A 27,427-nucleotide genomic window follows, 5' to 3' on the forward strand; every position below is an offset into this window, starting at 1 on the left:
GTACCATCGTTACGTACAGAGTAATTGTCCTAAGGGCACCACAACTCATCCACAGCCACCCACTCACCAAACTGCAGGTCACAAGTCACTCACCACACTGCAGGTCCCAAGTCACTCACCACACTGCAGGTCACGAGTCACTCACTCACCACTGCAGGTCCCAAGTCACTCACCAAACTGCAGGTCCCAAGTCACTCACCAAACTGCAGGTCCCAAGTCACTCACCACACTGCAGGTGCCAAGTCACTCACTCACCACACCGCAGGTCCCAAGTCACTCACCACACTGCAGGTCCCACGTCACTCACCACACTGCAGGTGCCAAGTCACTCACCACACTGCAGGTCCCAAGTCACTCATTCACCACACGTCCCAAGTCACTCACCACACTGCAGGTCACAAGTCACTCACCACACTGCAGGTCCCAAGTCACTCATTCACCACACGTCCCAAGTCACTCACCACACTGCAGGTCACAAGTCACTCACCACACTGCAGGTGCCAAGTCACTCACTCACCACACGTCCCAAGTCACTCACCACACTGCAGGTCACAAGTCACTCACCACACTGCAGGTCCCAAGTCACTCATTCACCACACGTCCCAAGTCACTCACCACACTGCAGGTGCCAAGTCACTCACCACACTGCAGGTCCCAAGTCACTCACCACACTGCAGGTCCCAAGTCACTCACCACACTGCAGGTGCCAAGTCACTCACCACACTGCAGGTGCCAAGTCACTCACCACACTGCAGGTCCCAAGTCACTCACCACTGCAGGTGCCAAGTCACTCACCACACTGCAGGTGCCAAGTCACTCACCACACTGCAGGTCCCAAGTCACTCACCACACTGCAGGTGCCAAGTCACTCACTCACCACACGTCCCAAGTCACTCACCACACTGCTGGTCACAAGTCACTCACCACACTGCAGGTGCCAAGTCACTCACTACACTGCAGGTGCCAAGTCACTCACTCACCACACGTCCCAAGTCACTCACCACACTGCAGGTCACAAGTCACTCACCACACTGCAGGTGCCAAGTCACTCACCACACTGCAGGTGCCAAGTCACTCACTCACCACACGTCCCAAGTCACTCACCACACTGCAGGTCTCAAGTCACTCACCACACGTCCCAAGTCACTCACCACACTGCAGGTGCCAAGTCATTCACCACACTGCAGGTGCCAAGTCACTCACTCACCACACGTCCCAAGTCACTCACCACACTGCAGGTCCCAAGTCACTCACCACACCGCAGGTCCCAAGTCACTCACCGCACTGCAGGAGCCAAGTCACTCACTCACCACACGTCCCAAGTCACTCACCACACTGCAGGTCCCAAGTCACTCACTCACCACACGTCCCAAGTCACTCACCACACCGCAGGTCCCAAGTCACTCACCACACCGCAGGTCGCAACATTTATCTTTCTGCTTTCTTCCCACCCACTGCTCCCATCACCACTTTCCACCACCACAACCTCATAACATGACCAGTATCCCACAACCACCACCACCAACCACTCATCGCTGAGCCAACCCTCACCCACTTCCTCCACCTGCACCGCTGCCACCACAACGCACACACTTTACCCATGAAGGTGGACATCGCGGAGGGGCCGTAACAAGAGCGTGACACCCGCCTCGCAACCTGCCCTCGACAAATTTGCTAAATCACCCGCACGTGTTGCCCCACCTCCAGAAACACAAAGGCCGTCGGGGCAAGTGCTCTCGGCGAGCAACTACGAAGGCCGGAACGGCACGCGAGGGGGAGGGGGTGGTGTGGCGTGGCCAGCACCACGCTGGGCCGCCTTTGTCTCCCCAGCGGCGATGTTTACACACCGTGCACTCATTTTCGAGGAGGCATCCGCCCACCTTGGGGGAGGCCCACGACCGCTTCAGATATCCGTCACCTGTGTTTGGCCACGAGTCGGAATCGAACTCGGGTCGCCGGGTGGGTAGCTGCTGCTGCCGCCACTGCTCCCCCGTACAATCACACGCGCGCACAACACGAGATTGCCACCGCGCGACAACGCGTTCCCGGGGTCTTTCTCATTGCACACGGAGATAATGAGTCTCGCTGGGGCTCGCCTGCTTAAATCAATGATTTGAAGTTGGGTGACGGCTCTTTAAGTCGGGGTCAACCACCAGCCCTCCCCACCCCCGCCCCACCCCCACCAAGCCAGGCCCTTCAGTTCCAAGGATACCGGTTCGAGTCCCACCTGTGGGTCCTTTGCAGTCAAAGTGGCATCCTGCTCAAGAAGAGCGAGGGAGGCATTGGCCGCCGTTTGTTGGCTGTACCAGGGAGAGGGCCCAGGCCGTCTCACCAGTGTGGCTATGTACGTTGAACTTCTTTCGCATCGTACAGCGTTGGTCATTTTGTTCCAACGCCTGTGGCCACTGATACCCGAGTCGCAATACGGGCGGTTCTTGTTGAGCGCCAGATGATGCAACAACCACTGCACCACCAATCACCGTAACTGCAATCGAACCCACAGCATTGTTGTTGTTGTTGTTGTCAGCAGTGGAGTGGTGGGTCCAAGCACCGCACAATCAACTCCCGAGCTTCATAGCTCATCGAATTCCTCAACGACAAATAAAGATTCTGAGTCTGAAAATATTCTGAACATCAGTGGTGAGATCTGAACCGGCCCTGATCCCTTGCACCCACACAACCTGACCCCCCCCCCAACCCACCTCCGCTCTCCGCTACCTTCACTTCACTAAACCACCACCATCACCACCTCACTCCCATCTTCACTGCCCTAAAGACTCAAGAGTGGTGTGGCATGGAGTGGCGTAGGGTGGCAACACGTGGAGTGCCATGGCGTGGCGTGGCGTGTGCCGTGGTGTGCCGTGTTGTGGCGTGGTGTGCCATGGCGTGGCGTGTGCCGCTGTGTGGCATGAGCGCTAAGGGTGGGGGGGGGGGGGGCGCGGGGGCGCACTAAATACCAGGCCGTGCGATGAGAGCGCATTAGCGGGTAATCGCGCATGTCGGCGTTATTCCTTTCCGCTCGGGATTCCCGTCGGGGTTCAGAGAGCACTAAATGCCAGGCGGACCCGCTTGCCTGCCCGCCCGCTCGCCCGCTTGCCCGCCCGCCCGCTCGCTCGCCCGCCCGCTCGTTCTTTTGCCCGCCCGCCCGCCAATCGGTGCCCGTGTGAGCGTGTCATCTCGGTCGTCGTCGTCGCCGTGGCCGTGACGGTAATCGTCGTCATCGTCGTCGCCGCCGTTCTGTTCCACGCGACACCCCCTCCATGCGAGAGCGGCGTGACGGGAACACAGCGAATGGCGCGCCACTCTCACCCCCTCCCCCCTCACCCACCACCCCCACCACCCTCCTCGTTTCACCTTCCCCGTACCCTCCTCACTCTCCCCACCGCTCCTCATCGCACGTTCACCCCCCTCGCCCTCCAGCCTCGGGACGGTGAACGTGGTGAGAGGTGTGCGAGGAAGACGATGGCGGGAAAAGGTGGAATGTGGAAGAGCGTATTGTGCGGGTGAGGAGGGCGTGGTGAGGATGGAGGAGTTGGGAGGGGGGGTGGCGGTGAGGTTGAGGAGTAAAGGAGAGTGTGAGGAGCAGTGTATGGTGATGACGATTGTGACGAGTGTACGACGGGCGTGTAAAGTGAGGTGATCGGTGCGTGGTGAGCAAACAGCGAGGGGGTCGATGAGACACGGTGAGGAGGAGCACAGGACGCAAACGACCCGCTCCTCCTCCGCAGCCTTCTTCTCCCCCTCCTCATCGCCCCCCTCCTCCTCCTCCTCGCAGCGTCGCGTGCAGCCGTGCGCATCTCCCGCGGGGGCTGAGGGCAGCAGAATCCATCCAGCGTGTGTCAGCAGGGCAAAGGTCAACATCGCAGAGGAGACGCGCTCGCCAAACTGCGCACGAATTATTACCGCCGAATTATTACCACGCTGCCATCATCGCCATTATTCTCACTGTCATCGTCATCATCATTGTCGTCATCATCATAACCGCAGTCCAACGTGCGCCAACAGGGCAGAGGTTAGCATCGTAGTGAGATGGAGTGACCAACACCCCTCGTCAACATCGATATCATCGACATCATCGTCATCAGTTACCATCATCATAATCATAGTAATTGTCCGTTGTAATAAAAATCATCGTCATTGTCATCACCGTTATCAACATCATAATCGTCATCATCATCGCCACGATCATCATCGACATCGTGTTTGCAGGAGAGTAATGTAATTTTTTAAATTGGAGCACGGCAAGATTGACACGGAGCGAGAAGTCGTGCGCTTGCAAAAGTGGCCGTGAGTGCGGATCAATGTGCCAGTCGCTCTAAACGGGCATCGACCCGAATTCATTACCCGCCACGAGCCGCGTCAACGGTTCGCTGAGAGGCAGCGCCGGGCGCGAGACTGCACTCATCCAGCAGCGGAGAGAGAATGTCCGGCAGTGACGGCCCCCCCCCCCCCTGCCGTGTGGCTGTTCCGACAGCGCGCGATCACTCACCAAGGGTCTCCGTTAAACCTCAGAACCGGGACCCCTGTCCCGTAGAGAGAGGGGTCCTTGCCTATAAACACGTGAGCAGTTCCCCGGCAGTGGTTCAAGCGAAGCCTGACTCTGCTGCTGATGAGACGCTGACTGTCAAAACCAGTCTTTGCCTATAAACACCTGGGCAGTTCACCAGCAGCGCTCAGGCATTTTGCTTGTTTTGAACGAATGCCTGCTGGTGCAAGATGCACACCCGCAAGTCCGTGCGACTCATGGGATGTGTAACATTTGTTTTTATTTTTCACGTGGCCAGACAACTATGGGAATGAGGAGGAGGAGGCGTTACTATGCATTTGCATGGTGAACCAGTGGCGTTTGCCTCTCCCTCGCTGGGACCCCTCTGCACAGTGCAGCCCACCCCACTTGCGTGAACGTAGGAGTTAGCGGTTTGTCGTTTACATAAATTGTAAATAATTGATTCTCGCACGCACGCACAATTCCTTTGCGTGTATCCCGAGCGTAAACCAAAAAAAAAAAATCGATTTTAATTGATGAATCGATGCGTTGTTACACGCCGAGTACAACAGCTGCTGCTGCTGCTGCGGCTGGTATTGCCGCTGCTGTGCCGCTGCTCTCTGTGCATCTCCCCTCCCTACTTAGACACCCGCAGAGCACTCTAGGAGAGCGTCGTAGCGACGACAAAACACTCGCGCGGCTCCCACTCCCTCGACGCCTGGGGTCAGTCATCGCACTCCTCAGGACGGTGTCGCACAGTTACGTGCGGCAACGACGCGTGGCCTCCTTGCCACACGCCTCCACTTGCTCCCCTGCATCTCCCTTCTCTCACCCCGTGTTGCTGATGGCACTGCTGCTGCTGCATCTACTACTGTTGCTACGGTTGTGACCGTAATTGCAGCTTTCGCACCCTGTACCTGCTGCTGCCGCTCCTGCTGCAGCTGCTTGAAGTGTATCTTTCTATCCCTGCCGCAACTCTGCTTCTGCTGATCTGCTGCTGCTGTAGCATCTGGCCCCTTTCCTTCCATTGCTGCTGCTGCTGCTGCTGCAGCTGCTACTGCTGCGTTTGCTTGTTACGCATCCTCCATCCCTACTGCTGCAGACACTTTGTCACTCGCACCTCACCTGCTTCTCTACAAATCCGCCGCCGCTGCTATTGCTGTAGCGTCTGGCCCCTTTCCTCCCATTGCTGCTGCTGCAGCTGCTACTGCTGCGTTTGCCTGTTACGCATCCTCCATCCCTACTGCTGCAGACACTTTGTCACTCGCACCTCACCTGCTTCTCTACAAATCCGCCACCGCTGCTATTGCTGTAGCGTCTGGCCCCTCTCCTCCCGCTGCTGCTGCTCCTCCTCCTCGTCCTGCTGCTGCAGCCGTTGCATGCGGTCCGCGAGCGCCAGGCTCACGGGGCGGAGCGGGCCCTGCAGGTGCGGCCGCTCCCCGAGCAGGCGGTGCAGCGCTGTGGCCAGCGCGTGCAGGCGCTCCTCCTGGCGCTCCGTCTCCGCCCGGACGCCCTCGGCGGAGGAGCACAGCGGGCGGTAGCGTCCGCCGCGAGCCGCCTCCAGGTGCTTGCCGCGCGTCTGCAGGGCCACCAGATCCTGGAGGTTCTGCCATGTGGTGGTGGGAGAGGGGGCGGTCGGTTGAAACACGACGCACAAAGACACCCCCCGACCCCCCCCCACCTCGCGGTGGCGGGATGTTATCTCCATCGCCTGGTATACAGGAGGTCGTGGGTTCAATCCCGATCCTAGCACCTGTATATTTGGAGTTTGTGTGTTCTCTCCCCCCGTGGCCGCGTGGATTTTTCTTCGGGTCCTTCGGTTTCTCCCACAATATTTAGAAACATCCGTTTATGTGTGTACGTGTGTTGAACTTCTTTTCGTACCGTACGGAGCCAACCGTGCTAATCGGAGGTGCGGAGGAGGACAACAAACTAAACACAAAATAGAATTTAGAGTATTTGGCTACTGCTACAAATTTCCACGTGATGAGACACTTTGTTGAGCTTTTATTTGTGGCCAGGTCACTTGTAAAAAAGAGCTGTACAGCTCAGTGGGCCTTACCTGGTAAAAACAAAATAAAGTAACGTGTAGCCTTGAACAGATTGTTGGGGCAAGTGCTGTTAGCGAGCAGCAGCAGCACCTATGAAGGCCGGCACAGAGATAGAGAGGGGGCACCTGACCTCACCCATCCCGTCACGACCTCTCTGGCTTGCCCACATGGAGCTCCGATTCCCGACTGTCGCTGCCGTCTGGCAAACACGCCGAGAGGCTCCGACTGGACGCACCGAGCGACCCCTCGTGGTGACAAAGCGAAACTTCACCGGACATTGTTACACTTCAACTTGTTTGCCCCAGGAAAGCTTCGTCGAGCCTCGAGGCTCTTCAGCAGGGAGGGGGCTGCCAGGTTTTCGCAGTAAGGGGGGGGGGGGGGCGGTGGTGGGGGGGCGGTGAGGGGGGGCGGTAAGGGGGGGGGGGCGGTGGTGGGGGGGCGGTGGTGGGGGGGGGGCGGCATACGTCATCTCCACTTGAGTAAAACTTGCGGGTAAATATTTCCTCTGCCAGCGTTGGGATGTTCTCACCTTGCGCTTGTGCTCTGCCAAGTCGTGTGCCTCCTCCTGCAGCTGCTCCAGGGCCCCGCGTTGCTCCACGAGGCGGCGGCGGCGACTCGACAGCTCCTCCTCGAGCGCCACGCGAGCCTCCCTCAGCTCCGCGATCTCCCCGTCGCTCTGAGCCACGCGCTGCCGGTACCCACAGAACCCACAGCAACGCAGGACCGGTGTCACCCACGTGGCGAGTTTGGGGGGTTTTTACCAGCGGAAACATTTCGTGATGAACCTGCCGAGTTGTTGTGGGATGAGGACGTGATTAGGGTGTGTGTGTGTGTGTGTGAGCGTCAATCATCTCTGTATGAAAGCCACGCGTAAAAGCATTCGTTAAACAAGATCTCGGCCAACCCATGGCACCTGCGTCTCTTTCCGTGACCTCCTGCCAGCGGGCTTTCGACACTTCACGCAGCCTCAAAGTGCACCTAGAATGGCACAAGCGCCGTGGTGACATCACCGCCACTTAGTGGCGAATAGCGGTCGTTTATCAGTAAAATACGGGGAGCGGTGGCCACTAGGGAGACATAAAGTGGCAGGACGAGGTGCTGGCCACCCACCCCCTCGTGTGCCATGCCGGCCTTCGTAGGTGCTACTTGTGAACAGCACTTGCCATAAACATCTGTTAAAGCTATCGGGAGGATTTTTGCATCAGTGACCCCTGTTGTTGGAGCAAGATAAATCAAGTGGCCTTGGGGTTTGGGGCAGGAGACGTCTTGAGAAACACTGGCGAGAGATTAGAGGCGAAACCGAGTCCTCCGGAGAGGAGATGGAGAGAGCAGGGAAGAGAAGGAGAGAGAGCGGGAGAGACGACGGTGAAACTAAATCAGAGAGTTCGGAGAACACTACTGGACACGAGCAGCTGGGAAAGGAAGGGATGGAGTGGAATGGGGCAGGACTTTGCCCAGCAGTGGGAAGCTACAGGCTGACAACAACAACATTAGACTCACACAGAGATCCATAGACTCACACAGAGACCCATAGACTCGCACAGAGACCCATAGATGCACACAGAGACCCATAGACGTGCACAGAAGACCCATAGACGTGCACAGACTCGCATAGAGACCCATAGACTCTCATCGAGATCCATAGATGCACACAGAGACCCATAGACGTGCACAGACTCGCATAGAGACTCATAGACTCTCATCGAGATCCATAGATGCACACAGAGACCCATAGACGTGCACAGACTCGCATAGAGACCCATAGACTCTCATCGAGATCCATAGATGCACACAGAGACCCATAGACGTGCACAGACTCGCATAGAGACCCATAAACTCTCATCGAGATCCATAGATGCACACAGAGACCCATAGACGTGCACAGACTCGCATAGAGACTCATAGACTCTCATCGAGATCCATAGATGCACACAGAGACCCATAGACGTGCACAGACTCGCATAGAGACCTCATAAACTCTCATCGAGATCCATAGACTCGTATAGAGAGAGCCACAAACTCACCGTCTGTACGTCCTTGATGCCGGTGCGCAGGGCCTGCAGGGCCCGCTGCAGCGCCACCGCGGTCGTGGCGGCGGCAGAAGAGCGGTCAGCGGGGGCCCCAGCGACCTGGGCCCGCGTGGCGATGGTGTCGCGCCGGGACACCGACAACTCCATGTCGCGCATCAGCCGTTCTTGCTGCTTCAACAGCTGCGTGTACCGCACCTGCGAGGCGGGGGAAGGGCGGGGGGGGGTGAACGTGCATGTGTATATTCATATTCTTAGGTTTTTTTCGGTAAAGTCACGTAGGTAAAACATTTTAATTAATAAAAGTAAAATAAAAATAAAATAAAAATCACGACGTTTTGGAGGCAACACAAGCTTCCGTCTTCAGGTGGAACCGTCACAGCACGATTGATGTATCAAGTAAGAGAAATTCCAAGAGACCCGTCCTTGTATATATACTGGTTGAGGGTGGGAGGAGCCAAGGCAGGCACCTGGATATTATTATTGTGAGGTTCGGTGCGGCTGAAGCACGCTGCTAGGAATGAGCCTTTGTTGTGTGGACTGCTTGAATGTGTATGTTGAGGAGGTTGAGGAGGTGTGTGTGTCTATGGGGAGCGTTAGTGTAGCGGTTAGCGCGCTGCGCTACGAACCCAACCCCCTGAGTTCGATTCCCGCTCAGATAATCACCAGTCCTGGGCCACCCCTACATCGACTTAGCACAATACCCACAATAGTAGCGACACAAGAGTGACGAGGAGGAAAGTGAGCGACTGAAGTGAGTCAGTGGTGGAGTGCGTTGAACTTCTTTCGCATCGTACGTAGCCAACCCTGCTAATCGGAGATGCGGGGGAAGGACAAAAAACTAAACACGAAAAGCAGTTCTAAAGAAATGGAGTTTTCAATCTAGATGATGATTTAAAAGTGTTTAGCTCCAGTGGCTTCCTAATATCGGAAGGAAGAGCGTTCCAGACGCCCCCACCACCCCCCCCCCCCATCTGAAAGCGTGCAATGCGGTGACCATCTTTGTTCCACGGCTAGCCCAGAGGCCAGCAACCAAAATAACAAGAAGAGCCTTTTTTTAATTCGGTGAGAAACTCAATATTTCAAGTAGGGCAATGTATGTGAATACGAGATGGTGGTCCTTAATAAAGCAGCAGTACTTAAAGAGCTGCATGCGGCTCCAGAGCCATAGGTTGCCAACCCCTGCCCATGGTAAACTGGACTTCCATGGTGAACTGGACCTCCATGGTGAACTGGACTTCCATGGTGAACTGGACTTCCATGGTGAACTGGACTTCCATGGTGAACTGGACTTCCATGGTGAACTGGACCTCCATGGTGAACTAGACTTCCATGGTGAACTGAACTTCCATGGTGAACTGGACTTCCATGGTGAACTGGACTTCCATGGTGAACTAGACTTCCATGGTGAACTGGACCTCCATGGTGAACTGGACTTCCATGGTGAACTGGACTTCCATGGTGAACTGGACTTCCATGGTAAACTGGTCTTCCATGGTCAACTGGACTTCCATGGTAAACTGGATTTCCATGGTCAACTGGACTTCCATGGTCAACTGGACTTCCATGGTCAACTGGACTCCCATGGTGAACTGGACTTCCATGGTAAACGGGTCTTCCATGGTCAACTGGACTTCCATGGTAAACTGGATTTCCATGGTCAACTGGACTTCCATGGTCAACTGGACTTCCATGGTCAACTGGACTCCCATGGTGAACTGGACTTCCATGGTAAACTGGACTTCCATGGTCAACTGGACTTCCATGGTAAACTGGACTTCCATGGTGAACTGGACTTCCAAGGTCAACTGGACTTCGATGTTCTTGGTTCTTTCAGTAAAGTCACGTAGAAGGGAAATAATAAAATAAAGTATAATAAAATACAATTCTCACGACGTTTCGGCCACAACGCAAACAGCCGTCCTCAGGTGAAGAACAGGTCTGTCGGGAAGACAGCGTCCGACAGCCCTGTTCTTCACCTGAGGACGGCTGCTTGCGTTGTGGCCGAAACGTCGTGAGAATTGTATTTTATTATGTTTTATTTTTATTATTTTATTATTTCCCTTCTACGTGACTTTACTGAAAGAACCAAGGTGAACTTGACTTCCATGGTCAACTGGACTTCAATGGTCAACTGGACTTCCATGGTGAACTGGACTTCCATGGTGAACTGGACTTCCATGGTGAACTAGACTTCCATGGTGAACTGGACCTCCATGGTGAACTGGACTTCCATGGTGAACTGGACTTCCATGGTGAACTGGACTTCCATGGTGAACTGGTCTTCCATGGTCAACTGGACTTCGATGTTCTTGGTTCTTTCAGTAAAGTCACGTAGAAGGGAAATAATAAAATAAAGTATAATAAAATACAATTCTCACGACGTTTCGGCCACAACGCAAACAGCCGTCCTCAGGTGAAGAACAGGTCTGTCGGGAAGACAGCGTCCGACAGCCCTGTTCTTCACCTGAGGACGGCTGCTTGCGTTGTGGCCGAAACGTCGTGAGAATTGTATTTTATTATGTTTTATTTTTATTATTTTATTATTTCCCTTCTACGTGACTTTACTGAAAGAACCAAGGTGAACTTGACTTCCATGGTCAACTGGACTTCAATGGTCAACTGGACTTCCATGGTCAGGGGTGGGCAACCAAACATACAAGAAGAGCCATGTTTTTTCGAATTTCAAGAGCCGCACTGCAGTTCTTTAAGAGCCGCATGTGGCTCCGAAGCCGCGGGTTTGCCGAGCCCCTGGGCGAGCCAAAAGCCGCTGCCGCCGCGAGGGCATCCGCAGTTCGCGTGACGGTTCGTGCCCCTTTGATGAGCGCACTGGGGAAGAGAGGTCGTCGCCCCACCTGCATGCGGTGGATCTCCGCCCTCATGGCCTTCATCTCGCCGTGTCCAACGTCCGCGTCCACCGCGGCGCGCATCTCCTTCGCCAACTGCGTGCGGCGCTCCCACAGCAGGATCTGCTCCCTGGGCACCGTGCAGACAAACGCAGAGATCCGTCCGCATGAACTGTTCAAAAATTTAAAACTATTTTTTTTTTATTTTACCAAGGGCCACTGAGCTACATAGGCCTGCCCTTGTCTTAAATCATCACCGCCATCATAATCACCATTGCCATCAACGTGATCATCATCGCCATCATTATCATCGCCATCATCATTATCGCTATCATCGCCAGCATCGCCATCATTATTATCATCATCGCCATCATCTTCATCATTGCTGTCATCGTCATCATCATCGTCATCATCATCGCCATCATCATCGCCACCATCATCATCATTATCACTATCATCGCCATCATCGCCATCATCGCCATCATCATTATCGCCATCATTATCATCATCATCACCGCCATAATCTTCACCATTGCCGTCATCGTCACAGCCGTCACCGTGCGCTTACTCGGCCTGCAGTAGCGCCGACAGCAGCCTGCCCTTGTCTTAAGTCATCACCGCCATCATAATCACCATTGTCATCAACGTGATCATCATCGCCATCATCGCCATCATCATCGCCATCATTATCATAGCGATCATCATTATCATAGCGATCATCGCTATCATCGCCATCATCGCCATCATCGCCATCATCATTATTATCATCATCATCACCGCCATCATCTTCATCATTGCCATCATCGCCATCATCATCATTATTATCATCATCGCCATCATCATCACCACCATCATCATCACCATTGCCGTCATCGTCACAGCCATCACCGTGCGCTCACTCGGCCTGCAGCAGCGCCGACAGCAGCCTGCCCTTGTCGTCGCGCAGCTCCTGCAGCCGCTCGGCGAGGTGCACGGCGTCGCGTTCGGCCTCGCGCAGGGCCCCCACCACCTCCCCCTCCAGCAGCGCCCCTCCCGCCTGCAGGCCGCTCCGCGTGCTGCGCTCGCGCTCCAGCAGCGAGCACAGGCGCTCCAGCGAGTGGTGCAGCGCCGCCGTGCGCCGCTCCGTGTCCCGCACCCCGCGCTGCTGCTGCACCACCTCGCCTGCCGGTGAGGGGTGGGGGGTGGGTCGTTCTCATGGCTGACGTAGATGCGGAGCGACAACTACGATTTCACATTCAAGCGGTCAAGCCCAGACAATTGCACCGCTGTGATGTCTCCTTCGTATTTGTGGGCATTGCATCGTTACACGTTGTACGGTCTGTTCTGGATGAACACAGTTTCTAATTGTACATTTGTGCACCGTGTATACGCATCTGCCGTGGTTTGTGCGGATGTGATTTTGGGTGGACCATAAGTTTCGTGGAAGATCAAGCCCAGGGATCTTCTGCGTTGGGTCTTTCACAACAAGGTGTTTGTTTGTGAGTTGGGGGCGGGGGAGAGGGTAGCGAGAACCTGCTGCAGTGCGTAGTAAACAGCGCCACAAGGCAGACAAAGGTCGGACGGGCATGGTGCTGGACACTCTCTTGTGCCGTGTCGGCCCTCAGAGGTGCTCGTCCACAGCAACTTGCCCCAACAGTCTGTTAAGGCTACATCGGGGAATTCTCGTGCTTTTTTATATCCCGGCGGTAGGGCGTTTGCCGCTCGTTGCAGAAGTTCGCGGTTCGAAACCAGCAGGCCGCCCCGGATATCACCGCGGTGCGTTTGAACCGTAACAACAACTGCCGACGGATGTAAAAAAAAAAAAATCCCCACCGCCCCCTTATCCCCCGCACGCACCCTCGACGCGCAGCTTGCGCTGGAGCAGGATGGTGAGGCGCTGGCGCAGCGCGGCGACGGTGCGCGTCAGCTCCTCGCGCTCACGGCTCTCCCGCACCAGCTCGCCCTGCGCGCGCAGCCACTGCGCCTGCAGCTCGGTGGACTGGGCCCGCCGCTCCGCGAGCTGGCGACGCAGCTCCTTGATGTGGAGCTCCAGGGGCCCCAGCTCCACGCCCTGGCGAGACGAACACACACAAAAAGACGCCCCCCCCCCACCATGTAGTCATCCGGGCCACAGCTGGTAGGCAGCGCCTACAAAGAGCGGTGTGACGCACGAGGGGTACGGTGTGGCCGACTGATGTTTACACACCATTTGAGGCCGAGTCGACCTACGGGATGCCCAGGACCGGTTCAGATAATTGTCACTGGTGGTGTTGTCGGCTGCCGCTGAGCACGCGCGCACACGCAAACGCGCGCTGGCACGCACGCACGCTGCCGCACACACGTGTGAACAGCTAACAAGTGCACTCGCCGGCAGGTGTGATCTCCTGCACGAGTGGGTGTGAGCTTGGCGTCAGGTACGCGCGAGCGAGCAAGCGAACAGGTGTGACATCGCACCGGCAGGCATGACGCCTCCCTCACGGCGCTCGCACGAGCAGGCAGCTCCGCAGACTTCACGCCGGTAAATGGACGCGAGCCTCCACTCGCTCGCCACCCTCCCCCCCCTCATCCTCCTACGCTCACCCTTTCCCTCCCTCTCCTCACTTCTCTCCGCTCAGCGCTGTTCCGTCACCTCTCTCCCATCACCCTTCACTCTTCGCCCCAACAGACTTACCTCTCTTCTCCTACCATCCTCTCTCCTCTCATCTCTCACACCTCTCCCGCGCGCTCACATCTCTTCCATCAAATTGTTTCGTTTTTCCTCTCTTCCACTCTCCTCGTCCCTCTCCCCTCGCCTCTCCCTTCTACCCTCACCTCCCTTCCATCGCCATCATCCTCCTTCCCTTCTCCATCCTCCCCACCCTCCTCTCTCCTCACTCCTCTCCCGTCACCCCTCACAACCTTCCTCTTCCTTCTCTTCCTTCCCCCCTCTCTCATCTTTTCTCGCCTCTCACCCCACTCCTCACCCTTGTACCCTCACCTCTCTTCCATCCCTTCGCCGCCCACCCGCCCGCCCGCCCGCCCGCACTCACCCCGGCGCTGGCCACCAGCTGCTCCACCTTCTTGTTGTTGAGGTCGACGAGCGCCTGCTTGCGCGCGATGAGGGCCGTGCGCCGCGCCGCCTCCGCCTCCGCCCGCGCCACCAGGGCCTCCTGGGCCCGCACCTCCTCCTCGGCCGCCGCCAGCGCGCGGGCACGCGAGGCCTCGAGGGCGCCGGCCTGCGTGACGGCCAGCGCGGCACGCGCCAGCTCGTTCTCCGCCCGTGCCACGTCCAGCTCCTGTGGGCGTGCATGCGCGGGGGGGGGGGGGGGGGGGCGCCATCAGTCCGGACGTCAGCGACACCTCTCCTTAGATTGTGACGACGCGGGCCTCCTTGCTTTTAGGAATTTAAAATGACGACGCAACAACATAGTGACAAAGCACCACGACACCACGACACAGTGCCACAACACGACGACACAGCGCCACAACACGGTGACACAACAACACACAGCGCCACAACACGACGACACAGCGCCACAACATGGTGACACAATAACACACGGCGCCACAACACAACAACACAACGCCACAACACAGTGACACAACAACACGGCGCCACAACACGGTGACACAACACAACAACGCCACAACACAACGACAACGCCACAACACGACACAATGGCAAACGCCACGACACAGCCCCATAATGCCATAGCGACGTGACGACACAAAGCCACCACACGACGACACAATTCTAAAACACGACGACACACTGCCACAACGACGTTACGCACAACATTCTTCGTGGGGTCCACCGTTTCTTTGCTCTTCCACAACCCCCCACCCCTACTGCCCGCAACCCCCCCTGTTCATTAGCTCCGCCCCCCCCGAGCGCCCCGGAGGTTCACATGCGGCGCACCAGCTCCTTCTTGCGTGCACGCATCTTGTCCACGAGCTTCTTGGAGTAGAGCGCCGCCTTGTCACGCGTCAGCTGCTCCCGGAGTGCCTCCATGATGGCGTCCTCTAGGGCTGAGCGCGCCGTGTGCTCGCGCTCCCAGTGAGAGCGCAGCACCGTCAGCTCGCTCTCCCGCGCGCCACGCTCCTACACCGGGGGGGGGGGGGGGGGGGGGGGGGGGGGAGGGGAGAGAGCAGGGCGAGAGAGCGAGGAAGAGGAGCGGGGCGAGAAAGCGAGGCAGGAAAAAGAGTAGCGTTAGGATGCGGGCGTCACCCAGCGTGTGAGCGTGGATGTGAGCGTGTATGTGTGCATGCGGGTATGTTTTGTTATTTATGATTAATTATTGTAATTATCAATACCCTTGTTGACTCAGGAAATCCTAAGAGTTTTGCCAGGTTGCTCGCAATAAGGGGGATGCTTGCGGTGTTAGCAGCTTGCTGCGTATACAGCAATTACAAACAAGTAATTTGCGGGTAATTTTTTTTTATTTGGCGACACCACACCTACTCCTGCGAAACGTCGTCGCACTGCGAGACCCTTAACATCCGCTGTGAAGCGAAGCAGATGGCGCGTGGTACAGTAATTGCACGCACTGCGGTATTAACCGGGAGGCTGCCGCTGGATTCGAACCGCGGAACCTCCGCCGACGCCGACGATCGGCGGACACGCTGCCACCACGTCCATTTGCCACTAAGTGACGGTGAAGACCAGGTTTACTTTGAGGCCACGTGAAGTGTCGAAGGCTCGCTGCTGGCAGTAGGTCACGGGACAGACCCAGATGCCATGTGTTGACTGAAAGAGATGACTGGGCAGCTGCACCAGCTGTGCCCCCTGCCATGCCAACTCGCTGCATTTTAGCCGCCCAGCGCATTCGCTCGTTGTCGTGAGCGTCACTCCTTTGCCCTCCGTTGTTGTTGGAGGATGACTGCCCGCACGCACGCTCGCGCACTCACGTTGACGGCGCGTGCCAGGGCCACCTCCGTCTCTTGCAGCGTGCGCGCGTACGTGGCGTAGTCGGCACGCAGGGCCTCCTGCTGCTCCTGGCACTGTGCGGTGAGGCGGCGCACGCCAGCCACCTCGGCATCGGCGCGGTGCAGCACCACGGTGAGCGCCCCGTGGCGCTCCTCCTCCTTGCGGATCAGACGCTTGTAGTTGCTCAGCTCCGTGTCGGCCGACAGCGCCTCCCGCCGGGACTCGCTGCGGCCGCACGGCAATCAGGAGGAGCTGTTTTACGATCGGCGATGTGATTTTTTGTTTAATGTAGATTGGAAAGCAATGTCCTTAGAACGGTTTTTTGTGTTTAGTTTGTTGTCCTTCCCCCCGCACCTCCGATTAGCACGGTTGGTTACGTAGAGTGCGAAAGAAGTTCAACATGACATACATGTTGGTGTAATTGTCACTGTGTGTGTAATTGTGTGGGTGTGGCACACGAGGGTGTGGGTGGCCAGTACCACGCCCGACCGCCTTTGTCTCCCCAGTGGCGATGTTTTCACACCACACCAGGTACTTATTTGAGGCGACCTAGGGAAGGCCCAGGACCTATTCAGATAATCATCACTGGCGTTGGCCATGAGCGAGAATCAAACTCCTGTCGCCTGGTTCCTAGTGCAGTGTGTTAACGACACTGCCCCTCCCCACACTCGTGCACACGCGCTCACTCACACTCTGCAAAACAGGGGGAGAGAGTGCTGACAAACTCCACAGAGAACGCCGCCTCAGTTGGGACTGAAACCTTGACTCTTCTTGCCGCAAGGCGTTACCACTGCGTTTAGGATAACATTTTCTGTTTGGGCCCTGAGCGACGGTGCTGCTTGTGCGACGCCAGCGCTGGACGCCACTCACGCGAGCGCCTCCTGCATGGTGGCGTGGGCCTCGTCGCGCCGTCTCAGCCCCTGCAGCGTCGCGTTCCAGTGCTGCAGCAGCTGGCGCTTCTCCAACACGATCGCATCGATCTCCGCGCGAGCCTGCGACGCCGACCAGAGGCACCCGCAGACCAGAGTACGCGTTAGGAACGTCGCACGCTCGTGTGTGTGTGTGCGCGTGCGGGTTTGTGTATGAATGTTTGTAAGGCAAAGGTCCCCCGTAAACCTTTTAACAGACCGTTGTACTACACTACGAACCCGGCGACCCGAGTTTGATTCCCGCTCACGGTCAACACCAGTGATGTTTATCTGAACTGGTCCTGGGACTCCCCTAGGTCGACTCAGCCTCAAATGAGTACCTGGTGCGGTGTGTAAACATCGCCACTGGGGAGACAAAGGCGGTCGGGCGTGGTGCTGGCCGACCCACCCCCTCGGGTGCCGTGCCGGCCTTCATAGGTGCTGCTCGCTTACAGCACTTGCCCCAACAGTCTGTTAAGGCTACACGGGGGATCTGTGTCTGTGTTGTGTGCCACCATTCTTTAATCAGACAGAAACGTAAACATCAACCCGCTTCTCTTGTGTCACCGACGTACCGCTACTCGTATATGTACATATGGCTCAAGGGTTGGTGGACCACTTGAGGATGGGAGAAAGTGCTCACCATCAATCGTTGGTCAATCTGTCTCACTGATGTATGAGTGTGTGTGTGCGTGCGTGTTGACTTAGGTCGGCTCAGACTCAAATGAGTACCTGGTGCGGTGTGTAAACATCGCCACTGGGGAGACAAAGGCGGCCGGGCGTGGTGCTGGCCACACCACCCCCTCGTGTGCCGTGCCGGCCTTCACAGGTGCTACTCGCTAACAACACTTGCCCCTACAGTCTGTTGAGGCTATACGTAGGATCTTTGTCTTTGTGTGCATGTACTGTATGTTGAACTTCCCGCTCACGGTCAACACCAGTGATGTTTATCTGAACTGGTCCTGGGACTCCCCTAGGTCGACTCAGCCTCAAATGAGTACCTGATGCGGTGTGTAAACATCGCCACTTGGGGTGTCGTGCTGGCCAACCACCCCCCGTGTGCCGTGCCGGTCTTAATAGGTGCTTGCTAACAGCACTTGCCCCTATAGGCTGTTAAGGCTATACGGGGGACCTTTGCACACCTGCAGCGCCGGCATGAGGGGACGCGGACCGGAGACGGAACGGTGGTACGTTACAAACGCCGTGTGCGCACGTGTTTGTGCGTGTGCTCCAACTCAAACGCTCTCCCTCATCCTACCCACACTAACCAATCAGACCCTAGTCCAAGCCCTATCCCTAACCCTGTATGTATGTATGTTGAACTTCTATTGCGACGTACGTAGCCAACCGTGCTAATCCCAAATTCCAACACTCGTTCTTGCTCCTAGGCCTTAACGCTAACTCGAATCCTCACCGCACGAGCGAACCAACCACCCAGACTCCGGAACGCTAACCCTCACCCCAACCACCATCAGCCTCTCCCTGCCTTCCCTTTCCGATCGACAACACTCTCATCGCAACACAGTCTGGCCCACGCGCGGGTCCGCTCCGTGGCAAACCTCTGCCGCGCCGGCCCGTGCCGCCTGGGTGTCCTGGGCCTGTGCGCTGAGCTGAGCCTCCAGCATCGCGATGCGCTCCTGCGTCGCGTCCGCCTGCCGCGTCAGTCGCTCCACGTGCATGTCCTGGTCGGGGGGGGAGGGGGCGGGGGGCGTGCACAAAGAGGAAGATGGTTATTCAGAATCAGACTATTTATTTATAGTGGAGAAATCCGATCAGCTATAAAGCTCTTTTTCACACATGTTCAGTCGGGGCACTGGGTAAGAATGTTACAACAACAAATATTACAAAAACACAACGGTAGTGCAAAGTACAGGAAAGGCGAACAAATCGTCCAAAAACATACAAATAAAATTAAACCACCCCCACCTATCGTTAGGTGTGTGCACACCACATCCAGTATACTTCCCTCCGCATTCATCGTGAGCGTAATTCAACGAGTCAACTTCACGCGTGGCGTTTCTCGGCCAGGATCGTGATTCATAATGAGTGTCCTTAAGCTCCTTCCACTTTGTTTGGCTGGATGGTGGAGAACCTCCATGACACACATCTGGCCGGATCAATACATGGCCTAGCCCACGATTGTAATCGATTGAACGGGATGATTCTCGGAAGTCTAGATCTAAACTCGTCACTGATATTGGTGGTTTGTGTGACGGTGGTGGCTATAACGGCCATGTCTGTGTGTGTATGGAGGAGGCTCGTGAAGGACGCTACTGGTCAGTTGGACGCACCCGCCCTCTAACAAGAACAGAGTGCGGAGGTGCAATGCTCACAATAACGAGCGATGGCTAAAACACAGCGAAGTGCTACACTTGGGAGTACAGGTGGTGCATCTGCCAATCATCCCAGTCAGTCAACCAATAACAGCTTTTTATATTCTTGGTTCTTTCGGTAAAGTCAGGTAGAAGGGAAACAATAAAAATATAAAACAATAATTGTTTTAATTAGTTTTAATTATTGTTTTATATTTTTATTATTTTATTGTTTCCCTTCTACGTGACTTTACGAAAGAACCTGCAGTCACGAAAGCTTGAAATCGAAATTTGTTTTTTGCTGTTTGGGGAGAGACAAAGGCGGCCGTGCGTGGTGCTGACCGCGCCACCCCCTTTGTGCGCCTCAAAATGTCTCGGGGCCAACAGATGAACGCAGAGTCTGGAGGAGCTGTAACCCTGCGTGCCACCCCTGACCCCTCCCCCCATGCACCTGCTTCATCTTGATCTCCTCCGTCTGATATTTCTCGAGGTCGGCCTTCTGCGCGGCTCTCTTGAGCACGGCCACGTCCCCGGAGACGTCGCGCTCGGCCTCCTGCGCGTACAGCACGGCCAGTGCCACGCGCTCCACCTCTGCCTGCACACTCGCCACTGTGGGGAGAGGGGCAGGGGGGAGGGACAGGGGGGAGGGGGGAAGGGGCAGCAGCAGCGATTATTCAAGTGGGATCACAGTCAATTTCGCTTTAAACAGCCCAGCTAACAAAGTGGTCATTTAAAAAAAAAGTTTTAAAACTGGTTAAAGTTGATAACCAAATTCAGAGCACTAAATATCATTTCAGATTCAGCTGTTCAAAAATAAGCCGCTAATCCTGGTTTCTTGCTTTCGGTTCGGATCTCTGCTGTGATATTACAGTGCTGCTATCATCAGCAACGTCTCGAACACCACCACCATCATCATCGGCCTTTACGAGCGCCAGGCGAAGCGACGGGCTGGGGCGGGGGGGGGGGTGGTGGATGCACCGCACCCTGCTTGCGCTGTTGGTTGACCGCGTCGAGCTGAGCCTTGTGCAGGCCGCGCGTCGCCTCCAGCTCCTCCTCCTCGCGACGGCGCCGGGCGGCCAGGTTAGCCCGCTGCTCCTGCTGCGTCTCCAGGCGCTGCTGCTGGCGAGCCAGCTCCTGCTGCGCCCCGTACAGCGTGACGCCCACCTCCTCCCGCTCCGAGCGCCGCTTGCGGAGGACCTCGCGCTGCGATAGGGGGACGGCAAAGCCGTTTTTTACCGTTTTTTATCCCCTGTGGTTACTGCTAATGCAGAAAAACTGATTATAACCACCCTAGTGTATAGGTCTCCAGGCAGGTAGGTATGTGGGTATGTGAGATACATATGTAGGTGGGGCAGTTTAAATGAAGGGAGGTGAGTGGGTATATAGGTATCCAGGTGGGCAGGTAGGTTACAAATGAACGGACAGAGCTAATTAATAAAAGCTTTCTTTAAACATTTTCTGGAAAGCATCAACAACAATAATAATCACGGCGTCACACTCAGTGCCAGTCTCCTCGTCGCTCTCACCAGCTCCTTGGCCTCGAGGTCGGCGCGTTCCAGTTGCTTCACGAGGTGCTTCTTCAGCGCCACTTGGAAGCGTTTCATGAGCGGCTGCCACGGAGAAACACAAGCGTTGGTTCGATGCCGTTAGTTCGCTGGGTCGCGGCACTTGGGGGCACGGGGTGGACACGCGTTATCCGGTTGTAAAATAAGATTTGTCGTGGGCAAATCTTAAGCGAGTGCAGCGAAATCAAACGTTTTACGGTAAGTCATCGCTTAACCCGCGGTGTTTGCACAACGTGTTTTGGCTATAACGCGGTACTTCCCAAAGGGAACACTTTTCGCGCAACAACGAACGCGCCCGTTGCTATAACGCAGAACGCCACTGTTTATAACGCGGAACGCCACTATTTATAGCGCGGAACGCCACTGTTTATAACGCAGTATCTGAGTGGTCGACGACGTACTCCTTTCTTGAGCTGCACGGCTGAGCAGTACAGTGATACAGTATGCGTAATAATACAGTAACGCAATGGCGTACCCTCAGTTATTTGTCCCGCCTTCGCACTGCGTAATAGTACATCGCATCTCGGCAAACTCATATCGTTACATCATTTATGGGGAAATTGTTTTCGCTTCACGCGTTTTTCGCTTAACGCAGAACTTTTCAGGAGCACATCTACTTCCGCATTAAACAAAGACTTCCTGTACTGTACTATGCTCCCCCTAGTGGAAAAGAGGTGTGCGTGTGATCCAAAAGGAGCGACACCCACGTGATCCGGGTCGAGCACAACGAGGTCGTCCTCCGCATCACTCCCTCCTCGCTCCGAGCCTTCGTCCCCACGTCTGTCCCCCTCTCCTCCCTCCTCTCTTTCTCCTCCCCCCGACGGATCCCCGGGCTTCTCCCATCCTCCCTGTTCTTCATAATTGTCATCATCATCATCGTCGTCGGCGGTGGCGGCGGCGACAGCGGCGGCGATGGCGGAGGAGGTCGCTGCGTTCCGCCACGTGTCCTCCTGGTCCTCGTCATCGCTGTCAACGTGACCTCCGACCTCCGTAACTCCCTCCGGTCCGCCTAGAAAAGGGAGACGCGGTGTGTGGGTTTTACAGGCGGGACAGTCCCGGTTTTCAAAAGGTCCGTCCCGCTCTCCACCTCCGCCAAAGTAATTTGTGAATATCTGCCTTGTCCCCCACCACCCGTTATTTGGTTGTAAAATAAGACTACTACAAAAAACTTTGGCAGATCCCTCCTAAAGAAGAGATATGAGAGTGAGGCTATCCTGGGCAAACAAGTGTAACGGCAATAATCAAAATGTGCAAGGCAGGATACAAGTTAAGGGCGGGGCTACTTGAGCAGTGAGCGGGGCCTCAGAGCAGTGCCACTCGCTGTGGAGGGGGGGGGGCGGTGATAGCGATCGAGTGGGTGTGTCTTTGTAAAAGTGGGCAGGATTGACGGACGGAGATATACTCTTTATACTGGTAGGAACCTCCTGGTTCCACCAGCCCACAGAGGATTATTGTGTCCGTCCGTCGTGCATCCAAAAATGGGAGGGGTGGGGCTGGGTGGAGAGGGGAGGGTGGGGAGGGGCTGGGTGGGGAGGGAAGGGTTGGGAGGGGCTGGGTGGGGAGGGTGGGGCTAGGTGGACGGTGGGAGGGGTGGGGCTGGGTGGGGAGGGGCTGGTCACCCCGTGGTGCCCTTATAAAACTCAAGGTTTAACCTACTCACGCCGGCTTGTGCCCGCCCTCACAGTCGGCCATATTTGCGGAATACACCACGCCGCCGTTGACCCTGGCCATTGACCGAGCAACCCAACGTTCCTACCAGCTCCCTCCGCAGAAAAGTGTTTTTTGGTCAGACACAGAGACGGGAAAAAAGTGTTTGACTGTAAATGTGTGAATGTCTACATAAGTCAATGAACCTCTACGCAAGTCTGTTTTTCTACATAAGTCAATGGGTCTCTGTGTAGGTCATTGGTGACCAGGCTGAAACCATCAACTCACTACACTTGATCATTTGGTTTAATCATGGTTAGGCGGCTGACACCTCGGACTCAACCCAGGGTCTCAGTGGTGCTGGTTCAGTGCATCTGACCTCTGCAGACTAAACTATTTTTCGATTTAAAGCTTTCGTGACTGCAGGGATTCATCTTCTTGGTTCTTTCAGTAAAGCCACGGAAAAGGGAAACAATAAAATAGTAAAAATATAAAACAATAATTAAAACTAGAGGCGCCCTTCCCCCCTTCCAACCCAGCTTAAATATACGCTCCAAGCGTGGTGGTGTTTCATTCAGACGCTGTCTCCCCGACAGACCTGTTCTTCACCTGAGGACGGCTGCTTGCGTTGTGGCCGAAACGTCGTGAGAATTATTTTATTATGTTTTATTTTTATTATTTTATTACTTCCCTTCTACGTGACTTTACTGAAAGAACCAAGAAGATAAACTATTTTTATTTCACCAGGTAAGGCCCACTGAGCTACATAGCTACTTTTCAGAAGGGACCTGGCCATAAGTGATAGCTCAAGGAAATTGCTTATAAAAGTGGAAAATTATAGCAGCTAAATACTCTAAACGAATGTTTCTAAATGTAGGGGGGGGAAACTGGCGGACCCAGAAAAAAAATCCACGCGACCACAGGGAGAGAGACATGAAAACTCCAAATATACAGGCGTCAGGGTCGGGATCGACCCCACGACCTGCTGTATACCAGGTGAGGTAGTTAACATCTCGCCACTGTGGCGCCCCTCTGAGCCACCAGGTCCTCCAAGTCAAGCTCAACGTTCTCATGGAAACAAGATTGAGGCAGGCCGCTAGCGGTGTCACCTAGAGTGGAGGTGGAGGTGCGGGCAGCGGCGGCGCTGGCTGGGCGCCGGTCTTGGCTGCTCCGCTCCGAGCTGACGTGGGAGCGAGGACGCGAGCGGCTCCCCGCTGACGCGCCGGCTGACCACTCGCCAGTGCCAGTGTCGCTGGGCTCCGTCTCGACATCGCCCTGCCACACGTGCGTACAAAATTAAAAAAACATTCGTACAAAGATCTCTCGTATAGCCTTAACAGACTGTTGGGGGCTGTTGGGGAAAGTGCTGTTAGCGAGTGCACACATACACACACACAGGGATTCAAATCGCATTTAATATTGATTTATCTCATCACTGGTTGAGCCAGGAGGTGGCATGTGAAATCAGAATATTTATTGAGACTGGAGGAATCCGACGAGCTATAAAGCTCTTTTTCACAACGACCCAGGCAGATCCAGCCGAATACAAGCTGTGCATAAATGTATTTACTATGTTTTCATAGTAAATTAAGCAGCCCTTTGCCGGATGAAGGCCTTTTAATGCCACGCCAGTCGCAGAGGTCGTTCGACCGTACTTCACCACTTTGGTCAGCGCGGGTTAGTGGAGGATGGATGTACCCATTGGCATTTCTGAGCCCCAATGATGGAAACTTCACGTTTGCAATTCAAGGTCTACCCTCGCTGACCAACAGCACCTCCACCGTCAAGTCACGGCCGATGTCCGAGCTCACCATTCGCTCCCCGTTCTCAGCCCCCGGCTGGTCCATGTTGTGAGCCGCGATGTCTCGGCCGCTTACCTGCAACAGTCGACCTCCAGATTAGAAAAACGCAGGTGACATAATACCGACAGTGACGTCACCACGGTACCTGTGCCAGGTGACACAACGGACAACACCCACACACGCACGCGTACCTGTCAACCCCTTATCAGTGCATCCTACCTTATTACATACAACAGGCCAATTCAGATCGTATTGGTCACCCCGTGCCCTTATAAATCTCCACGTTCATCCTGCAAAGTCACCATCACAAGGAAGAAACAAACACATAGACGCAATAAATGTTGCCCCATTGAAACGGCTATACGCCGTATAGACCTGAAAACTTAATTTCGCTGGTCAAAAATACGGGGTAAAACCGTGTGGGCTGACACGGTACGCGCACGCCTAACTCGCAAAGTTAACAACATTTGTTTTGGAGTCCAGCAATGATGAGCACACCGGACTTCCAAATCCAGAGATCGCCTGTTCGATCTCCCGGTGCGGCAGATAAAGAAGCAGTGTTGCAAGATTCGTCAAATCCGCCCCTCCGCCCACCTCATTTTCAGTTTTTTCAGTTTCATTTATTAGGTATAGCCCTGTGAGCCATTCGGCTCTTGAATCGGGTGCAACCGCAACAAAAAAAACATGAACAAGAAAACATTTTAAAGTGAATATGTGACTATGTGCAAACAGAAAATCCAAGAAAAGACAGCAAAAATATTGCAGAAAAAGCACCGTACACCAACGCTGTGTGCACAAATCCCAGTGGGATGCAAGTCAAACAACAACAACAACCATCAGTCTAACTCTGTACTACAACAAACAAACATAGCCAAACCAAAAAAACTTTTCTAAATCACCAAAATAAAGCCATAAAAGCAATGTAACAGTGATCATAGGAACTGTGACCGAATTTTCACAATAAACGACACAAACAACTTGTACCACCAAACCCTGCAGCCATAGCTGGCTCTGTCCACGGGGCCACACATCCACATTGAGTCTATGATGGTCAGGGTGCGCCAGCAGTGGAAGAGTAGGCCAAAGTAATCCCCTCGCTCGAGCGGAGGCCCTAACCGCCAGCAGGGGCCCGAGCGAGCACTTGCAGGGCTGCGCCTTCAGCCTCCGTAACAACACAGCTTCGTAAAGTCAAACACGCGTCGCGGTCAAGTACAATTACAACGTACACACATTTGTTATGATGTTTAATTGCTTCGTATATATATACACATACACAATAGAGTACATACTCTGCAATATTAATAGGAGAGAACCTTTATGACTCACACTCGATGGCTGGCCCCGGTTGAAGAGAGTCGGCGTTGCTAGGAGACCACCGGTCGCGCTGTCACGTGACGAGGGCGAATAAGGGGCAGGGCCACGGGGGCTAGGGGCGTGGTTACAAGGGCGAGGGTGTGAGGGGCGGGGCTGTGACGACGAGGGGGGAAAAGCCACGTGTTTATTAAAGGGAGGTTCATCTTGGTTCTTTCGGCAAAGTCACGTAAAAGGGAAATAATAAAATAATAAACATAAAACATAAAATAACTCTCACGACGTTTCGGCCACAACGCAAGCAGCCGTCCTCACCTGAGGACGGCTGCTTGCGTTGTGTCACCTGCGTACGGCTGCTTGCGTTGTGGCCGAAACGTCGTGAGAATTATTTTATTATGTTTTAATTTTTATTATTTTATTATTTCCCTTCTACGTGACTTTGCCGAAAGAACCAAGAAGATGAATCCCTGCAGTCACGAAAGCTTTAAATCGAAATTTAAAGGGAGGTTGCTAAGTGAAAGTGGGTTGTATTTTGTAGTCCAATTAAGCTTGCAAGTGCGTTTAATCATAATCTGATGGGCAATATGCTCAGGAGCTAAACGATTAAATAAGGGCTGCTTGCCACGAGAGGGCTTCAGCAGAGAGATGTATACCGGTAGGAACCCACTGGTTGCACCAGCCCACAAAAAAATATTGTGTCCGTCCGTCGTGCAGGGAGGCGCTGGGTGGGGAGGGGAGGGTGGGGAGCGGCTGGGTGGGGAGGGTGGGAGGGAGGGGCTGGGTGGGGAGGGTGGGGCTGGGTGGGGGGTGGGAGGGGTGGGGCTGGGTGGGGAGGGGATGGTCACCCCGTGGTGCCCTTATAAAACTCAACGTTTAACCTACTCACGCCGGCTTGTGCCCGCCCTCACAGTCGGGCATATTTGCGGAATACACCACGCCGCCGTTGACCCTGGCCATTGACCGAGCAACATCCGTGCAGGAGGATCGTTGTACAAAACGTCGGCTGTTATATATATATTTTTTTATTTTAATGCCACGGTGCTGTTAACTCGATCGATTGATTGTGTTTTCACGCAGGTCAGAAACGCCCAGCCGTTTGACAGGAATGACTCGCGGAAGAGCTTTGGGGCCGTCCATAAATGACGTCACGCACCTAGGGGGGGGGTCAGACATTTGTGACGATGTGCGACGAGGGGGGGTGGTTTGAGAAATGTGACGTCACATCAAAATGCGCAACTTTAAATAAATATAGACAACACGTTCTACTCAATTAAATTTACTTTTTAATAAATGATTTCTCCTACATCAGAGTGCAGCGCCACATTAAATACGCACTACAATGACAATAGTTTAAAGCGATTTGAAGCATGTTTTATTTTTTTGGGGGGGGCAGAGCTTTGAGGGGGGGTCTGACTTTTTGTGACGCCGTGTGACGAGGGGGGGGGGGTCCAAAATCGTCCAAAATCGCGTGACGTCATTTATGGACGGCCCCTTTGTAGGCGAAATAAAGTTCTAAGTTTCTGGCAGCGGATACATTCTGACGTCGCAGATACTCGAGTAGCAAAGAGATTTCGAGGAACGACGCAC

The 27,427-nt window shown here is 54.8% G+C and overlaps 1 protein-coding gene across 1 annotated transcript; it reads right to left on the reverse strand.

The window, feature by feature from the left end:
- Positions 1 to 3,350: 3,350 nt before the first annotated feature.
- On the reverse strand, positions 3,351 to 25,872 carry CCDC40 (coiled-coil domain 40 molecular ruler complex subunit). Its single transcript, XM_078611005.1, has 18 exons — positions 24,539 to 25,872; positions 23,837 to 24,002; positions 21,788 to 22,089; positions 21,042 to 21,125; positions 20,499 to 20,718; positions 19,967 to 20,124; positions 18,763 to 18,885; positions 17,166 to 17,287; positions 16,277 to 16,520; positions 15,288 to 15,470; positions 14,419 to 14,664; positions 13,247 to 13,460; positions 12,310 to 12,571; positions 11,420 to 11,540; positions 8,562 to 8,762; positions 7,067 to 7,225; positions 5,762 to 6,092; positions 3,351 to 3,809 (listed from the first exon to the last, which is right to left on the reverse strand). The coding sequence occupies exons 1-17, from the start codon at positions 24,572 to 24,574 to the stop codon at positions 5,790 to 5,792; spliced, it is 3,144 nt and encodes a 1,047-aa protein (XP_078467131.1). The 5' UTR covers positions 24,575 to 25,872; the 3' UTR covers positions 3,351 to 3,809; positions 5,762 to 5,789.
- Positions 25,873 to 27,427: the final 1,555 nt, after the last annotated feature.

This window comes from Lampetra planeri, chromosome 35 (genome assembly GCF_965212315.1).
Source record: "Lampetra planeri chromosome 35, kcLamPlan1.2.h2, whole genome shotgun sequence".
Taxonomy (NCBI): Eukaryota; Metazoa; Chordata; class Hyperoartia; order Petromyzontiformes; family Petromyzontidae; genus Lampetra; species Lampetra planeri.